Source organism: Gouania willdenowi, unplaced genomic scaffold (assembly GCF_900634775.1).
Source record: "Gouania willdenowi unplaced genomic scaffold, fGouWil2.1 scaffold_267_arrow_ctg1, whole genome shotgun sequence".
Lineage (NCBI taxonomy): Eukaryota > Metazoa > Chordata > Actinopteri > Blenniiformes > Gobiesocidae > Gouania > Gouania willdenowi.
Window position 1 is genome coordinate 3601 of NW_021145024.1, and position 7599 is coordinate 11199.

At 37.2% G+C, this 7599-nt stretch overlaps 2 protein-coding genes across 2 annotated transcripts; both read left to right on the top strand.

The window, feature by feature from the left end:
- The first annotated feature begins 1040 nt into the window (after positions 1-1040).
- LOC114459128 (uncharacterized) lies at positions 1041-4539 on the top strand. Its single transcript, XM_028441482.1, has 3 exons — positions 1041-2946; positions 3170-3262; positions 3910-4539. The coding sequence occupies exons 1-3, from the start codon at positions 2899-2901 to the stop codon at positions 4537-4539; spliced, it is 771 nt and encodes a 256-aa protein (XP_028297283.1). The 5' UTR covers positions 1041-2898.
- A 961-nt stretch (positions 4540-5500) lies between these two features.
- Positions 5501-7352, top strand: LOC114459127 (uncharacterized; the record flags this gene model as incomplete). Its single annotated transcript, XM_028441481.1, has 4 exons — positions 5501-6503; positions 6592-6660; positions 6846-6917; positions 7278-7352. Coding segments are annotated over exons 1-4 (1219 nt in total), but the record flags the coding sequence as incomplete, so codon positions are not given.
- Positions 7353-7599: the final 247 nt, after the last annotated feature.

Sequence of the window (7599 nt, forward strand, 5' to 3'; positions counted from 1 at the left end):
ATAATAATAAGAGCCAACAGAAAAAGTGTGTTTAAACCTGTTGAAGTCCTAACTTGGACTATCCCCTCCCCCACCCGGTCCTAACTTTAGTTGGATGTAAAGGTGCGTTTCATTTATTTTTTCTCATGTGCAGGACATCACAGGAGTGATACAGATAGTCCTTTAAAGAGTAAAATAATACCTTTTCTGTGATCTGTCTCTATTTATTTATTAATGATTAATCATAGTTTTTTTAAGCTGGTATGAATGTTGTGCTTCCTTTACCTTATGAAGTCTATCTGAATGGGTGTTGGGTGTTTAAAAGAAGCGCTCCTCATCTCCTCACGTGTTTTCCCACCAACACCTGCTTAATTGCCTCATTCACTGATTCGGCACACAAGAAGCAGCATCAGACAGAGAAGACATCAGACAGAAAATGGTAAGTTTGAGTCATTTTACCAAAAGTCTATCTTCATTATACTCCTTATATGTTTCTGGAACATTGCTGAGTAGAGGTTTAATCTAATAAAAGTGAATTCAGCTGCATTTAAGCTCCCAACTCTGAGCTGGTTCTTGTATTTCTTGATTTTTAAACCATGGGCATTTGAATCTTTTGTTTCAATTTTAAACCATGCTTTTTATTTCTACACTGAAAAATCAAACTTGTAAGATTTACTTGATTAAATCCTTGTAACAATTTGCACTATCAATTACAATGTACTTACTACAGACCTTAAAGTTACTGAATATATTAAGTACATTTTATGATGTTTATACATTATTTAGATGTAGTATTTACTCAAAAAAATTAAGTAAAAATGAATTAATGTTTCCATAGGCAGGAGAAATCACCAACATGAAAATATTAAGTAGATCTATATCTTTTTTGACACTTAAAAATTAAATTTTAAGTTTTATTACTCATAATTCTGTAAATTCTGCTTATTTTATATTGATCAGATAATATACTTTTATCACAAATCATGAAATCACACATTTCACATACAGAAAAATAAATATTTATTTACAAAAGCTCACACAGAGGAGTAATAAATCAGTCCCATTAGCAGTATTTTCATATCCAGGCTGCATCTCCTGGCCTTCAGGATGGATGGATACATTCATTGGATCTTCTCCATCTGTCCCATGGACAACCAGAATTGTTAGGATGTGCTGAGTGGAATCTCTGTGGCTGTCCTCCTGCCAAAACAATGTTTTCTTTGGGGATAAATCCATAATCATCTTTGAGTATATTGTATTTGTATTGTAGCCAAGGAAGATGTAGGAAGATCTCTGATTGGCTGAAGTCCACTGTCACAGTACTGGATATATAAACTTCATTTACAGAGCCAGGAGAAGGAGAAATGATTCACTGTCACTCAGAACACTTTGGATTACAATATTCTTAAAAATGGTTATGGATTTATCAAAAAACAAACAAACGTATAGATAACAGAATAAAGGGATTAAAATATGTGTGAAGTTGTCTACATACATATACAGTGAGGGTTACAAATTACAATTTAAATAAACACTGCATAAATCAGAGAAATTTGTTTGCGCACAAAAAATTTCTTTAACAAATACAAATCAATTGTTCACACTTTAGCAGACAAACAATTCTTACACATTCACCTAATTTATTGTGCAGACAAAAATAATAATTTACAAATACAAATAATGTTCACACATTTTTGCAGACAGAAATATTTTTTTACAAATAGAAATACTATTTTCCTAAAGTTATCTGTGAAGATGTCGGCATATCCACTGGCTGATATAAAAAGTGTGTGTTCCACTGTGAAAAATACGACCTCAAACCGCCATAAAAACCTGTTAAATATTGAGTTTTATTTACTGCAGCCTCCGTAGAGGTAGATTATTGTCAAACAGATGATGTAGGAAACAGTAGAGAAACTATTACGTCAAAGTAGCGCTAAGTACGGTAAACCACACTACATGTAATATAACGCATTTGTAAATATGACTATAAAACGGCCGTGAGCACAGCTATCGTTTCAACACTAACAACACGTAAACCTCCGCCTGCCTTCTCATATTATTGACCAGGTTAATGTTTCAAACACGGAGCACAATATGCTACATTAAGCTAGCACCCAGTACAGCAGTGTGCAGATGTAAACACAACGGTTTGCGGTCATTTACATGAGTTAAGTAGTCGTTCACGTCATGATACACGAGTCCAAATATCACAAGTAACTGAGTATATGTATCTATAACAACTTTAAATAAACAGAAAGACTTTAACTTACGGCTCAGTTCGCGTATCCATGTCCTCCAGTCCTCTCTCCTCATGTCTCATGTGTGGGTCAGATTCTGAGTTCACACGATGCCTTGCTTGACTTCCGGTTCCCGCGCACATTTTTTTGATTAAAATGTACTCACTATTTTCAGGTTGTTAGGTTTTGACCATAAAACACTTCATTACTTTTAAGAAATCTTTATTAAAACTTACTCATCCCACACAGTGCATTTATTACATGAATAAATTGTGTAAATATTTGTAGTTTTACTTAAAAAAAAATCATGTTCTCCTAGAATCTTTATTACTATGTAGAAATTATTAAATACAATTTAATATAATTTACTAGCCCCAAGTTTGTTTTTTCAGTGTACTATGTGTTTTTATGTCTCTATATTGATTTTGCAATGTTAGATTTTAGTACCACTATTAAATGTTGTCTCTCCTTTTCACCATGTGTAAAGCATATTTAATTGCATTGTGTATAAAATGCGCCAAACAAATACATTTGCCTTGCTTTGCTATAATTACACGGAACTACAAAGCTGCTTTTTTTGAAGGCTCAACGTCGCCAAGTTGAACGCCTGCAGAAATTACACAAACATCACGATGTATGTGAAAGTCGTTATGAAAAGGCAAGTGCAGAATTGTTAGAGATGGAGAGAGCGCAAACAGCGGTCTTCCATCGTCGTCTGTTTTCAACGGTAATGTTTCCTTCACGTTTTGATAACATACCTCAGGGTGAAAAACATTAATTCCTACTTTATAACCTTGGTTTTTGCATCTCCATGCTCCTCTGTCATGTAATTATGGATGCTAATCAATAGCACAGCACAATAACAGTTTACCTCGTAAACAATATCCACATTTTCAGCACTTCATACTTCTGTATTAGTTTAAATAGTTTCCTTCACCATTGTTTTGCAGATGCAAGAACAGACACAGATAGATGGAGAAATGTTGGCAGATAACAAGAATGCAGAGATAATGGAACCCTTGATGAATACAGACAGCATGATGGTAAGTACAGCTCTACTTTAAGCTCACCTGGATTTAGTTTTAGATACTCTTCAGTATTGGACATTTGATGAAGCACAACTGACTGAAAGAGGCCATCTCTTTTCAGTTATATTTGGAAATGATTAGAGAAACTCACTGAATTTAATGGTGAATGTTGTTACAAACCTCTCCTTACGAAGCCACTAAAGTCCCGCAAAAATATTTTTTTCATGATAAAAAAAAATGTTTTTAACATGATAGATATATTTTTTGTGGGACTTCAGGTGAATATATTGATTCAATATGTAATCATGTGTGTATATAAAGCTTCTATGTTCTATTAGCCATTAATACCATTAAAATAAGTCATAGCATATCGAGTCTGAATCCAAAATAAATATCTGTAGTCCCTATCATGACCTTCAAGGATTTTTAGCTTGATGACCGCTCTGCTGTCTACCCTTATCTTTTTATAAACAACATATATAATACATACATATTTGATAAACACCCATAAATCTTAACTAACAAAACACCAGAGAACGCAGCCCTGGAGGTAACATGGATGAGAAAATAAAGGGAGTAATTATCTCACTGTTTTTAACTGATGCACTAAAAATTTGATTTACAAGAGGCATTCAGTTGTGGAAAATGTTTTTCTTTTGTAGCTGAATGAAGAAATGGCTGGAGAAGATGGATTTTCACATTCAAGCTCCATGTCCAGCATTTCCACAGATGAGTATGTACCAGAGTCATCAGAGGACAGTTCAGAGGAATCACCAAACCAGAGTCCTGCCGCAAAGAGGAATAAGTTTATTCCTTTGAAAGAAAACTCAAAATGCCGCCGCAAAGGACAAAAAGGTATGGATTTATTGTTGGAAAAAAATTCAGAAGAGTTTCCCAGAGCCAAGAAAAAGACTTTCGGGAGAGCAAGTTCACTCTTTAGAGGAGACTGCTTAGTTACTCCACCTAGAAAAGAAGTTGAAGTTGAACGAAGACTCAAAACCAAGGTAAATTACAAGACAAAGAAGAGACCCATAGTTAGTAGCAAGGATGATATAGGCAGATCAAAACTAAAAAAGATGAGATATAAGAGCATTCGTAAGATAGACTCAGACTCTGAGACAGATCCGAGTGATTCAGGTGACTCAAAATTAAAGAAAAAGACACAACACAAGAGACATCACGGGAGAGAGTCAAGTTACAGTGACACTCAATCAAATCAAGCAGACCAGAAAACACACGACAAAACAAGAGAGACTACTGTTCAGAGGAGGACTTGGATGAGCCAAACCTGAAAAAGACTGAATACAAGCATCATTACAAAAGTAATAGTCACAGCAAGGATTCAGATGGAGTGAAACACACACAAAAGAAATATGACAAGAAGAAAGCAGGACTCAGATCAAAAAGTAGATACATGTGGTCTATGGAAGGAGACTTAAGTTCCCAAGAAGATGAAATTGATGAACATACATCAAAAAAGACACAGAAATAGACGCTCAAACACAATAGCGAAAAATGAGCATTCACAGACCTTGACAGAAAACAGATCCCTTGTTGTTGGTGGTGTTCCTGAAGTTCGTGGACAGAAGAAATACCATGAAAAGAAAAACTACTGTTTGTTCTGTTACAAGCCTCAATCCAAGATTGCGCGACATCTGGAACGTAAGCATCCAGATGAAACTGAGGTCGCTTCAGTAATAATCTTGCCAAAAAAATCCAAACAACGGAGGATTGGTCTTGATCTCCTTCGCAAGCAAGGAAATAGGACACATAACATTGAGACATTGCAAAAAGGAAAAGGGACGCTGGTAGCATGCAAGCGACAGAGTAATGACCACTCTATTCCAGCAGACTATCAACACTGTTTTGCTTGCTTTGGGCTTTATAAACGCAAATATCTTTGGAAACATGCAAAACAATGCTCACTCGCTGTAGAAGCTCGCAAATGTTTGCCTGGCAAAACACGAATCCAGACTCTCTGTGCAGGTTCTCAGCCTGTGCCTAAAGAAGTGAACAAGAAAGTATGGGCACTTGTGAACGGCATGACTCAGGATAACATTACTCAAGCAATAAAAGAAGATAGCCATATCTTAAAAGTTGGAGAAAAAATGTATAATAGACAACGACAAACCGCTTCACAACACAACAACATACGTCAGATTATGCGAGGCCTTGGCAGACTCTTGATCCAAGGAAGGCGGGTGACTCCTCTGAAAAAGATGGAGGATTACATCCATCCAAAGAACTTTCATCATGTCATCCGGGGCAGTGAAAAAAGTAACTGGCTTCAATGAAAATGGCAACAAGTTTGATAAACCCACTTTTGCTACAAAGCTAGGGCAAAGTGTCCAGAGAGTGGCTGATATCATTGAGGCTGAAGCACTTGCATCTCAGAATAATGATAAAAAGGTGCTTGTTCAGGAGTTTAGGCGTATGTACTGTCTCACTTGGAATGAGATGATCTCTTCAGCTGCATACCGCACGCTAGAAGAAAAGAAATGGAACAAACCAAAGCTTATCCCTTTAGCAGATGACGTAAAAAGAATGCACATGTGTATGGCTGTGAGGCAGAAAGACTACAATGAACAGTTGCTGAATCATAAAACTCCCAAGAACTGGAGCAATCTGGCCAAAGTTACACTTGCACAGGTGATCCTTTTCAACAGGAGGAGAGAAGGAGAAGTCTCAAATATGAAATTGGAAACCTATGTTGGAAGGGATCGATCTCCACTCAATAAAGATGTAGCTGAAGCGTTATCAGAGGTCGAAAAAAAGCTTTGTCAGCATTTTGAAAGAGTGGAGATCAGAGGAAAGCGAGGCAGGAGAGTACCGATCATTCTCACTCCAACCATGGTTCAATCCCTGGACCTGTTGGTAAAGGAGAGGAGCTCATGTGGCGTGGGTAACAATTCCTTCTTGTTTGCCAGACCAGGATATGACTCAAGACAGAGGGGGTCAGATTGCATTCGTGAGCTCGCGAGAAGCTGTGGTGCACACAAACCTGAAGCTTTCTCATCAACAAAGCTAAGAAGGCAGGTGGCCACTTTGTCAAGAGTGCTAAATTTGAATGACTCGGAACAGGATCTGTTCGCGGACTTCTTAGGACACGATATCAGAGTCCACCGAAAGTTTTACCGCCTTCCTGAAGGAACTTTGCAACTTGCAAAAATAAGTAAAGTACTGATGGCATGTGAACAAGGGAGGCTGGCAGACTTTAAGGGAAAAGGACTGGACCAAATATCAATAACGCCTCATGGTAAGAAATTATTCTAAAGAAAATGTGAGTGACAGGTATGATTACCTTCACACATATTGAAGAGCTGCTTCTGTTTGCTGTGTTGAAGATGGATCCCACGTCATAGAAGAAAGTTCAGGGATGTCATCTGAAGATGATGTAAAGGCAGATTCAACAGGTGAATCTGACAACAGCTCAAATTTGTGTGTATGATCACAGTAAAACACTAATTAGATTTGATACTTTTTGGAGGTATTTTTTGTATCTGCTCCCTAAATCTAAGCACAACAGTCCTAAACATCTCTACATACTGCTTAGTATTTTTGCTCTGTGAACATTGTTTTCTCCCTTTTGGCTTTTTAGGAGGAACTTCAATGACTCAGAACCAGGAGGAGCATCACAACCTGCAGCTTGATGATGAGCAACGTGTAGAAGGTATGTACAAGTCTGATTTTTCTAATGTACTCTGTTGATAACAAATGTTTGAATCTTGACCATTACACTAATTGAATGACTTGAAGGATGGGATTTGTGACCTCTGTTCAATGTTATTATCTGCATGTTTTTTTGGGAGGAACATCAGTTTGTCACGAGAACAAGGACATTTCAGGAGGTAAATGTGCTGCAGCTGTAGTTGGTAATTAGTCCATTTCTGGGAAGTTGAACTTCCTATCACAACTGTGTTATAGGACAGCTCTACTCGAATAGTGAGAGAAGCTGATGCACCTCTGTGGTTACCATCTTACATTTTGAATTGCAATGTTTCTAAGATGATTATTTGCTGATATTTTTTAGGGAAAACTACAGTGACTGAGATCAAGAAGGTGGCCGTAGAACAGGAGCTGGTAGTGGACAGTTGCAGCTCAAAAGGTGAGCTCACACATTTGTCATGCTCGTCATCTTCAAGTGTAGAAAAAACCCTGAGAATACAGGAATAACAAGGCCTCAGCATTGGTTCTGTGATCCTGCTTCTGGGAAAACAACTTCTACAGGGAGGTTAAATGTTACTCTGTCTTCAGAATGTCATTTTAAATACAGTGAGGACATGCTCATTGGTCAAGTCAGTTTGCCACCAGGGTATTTGATGAAATTAAATTAAAATCAACTACACTGAAGA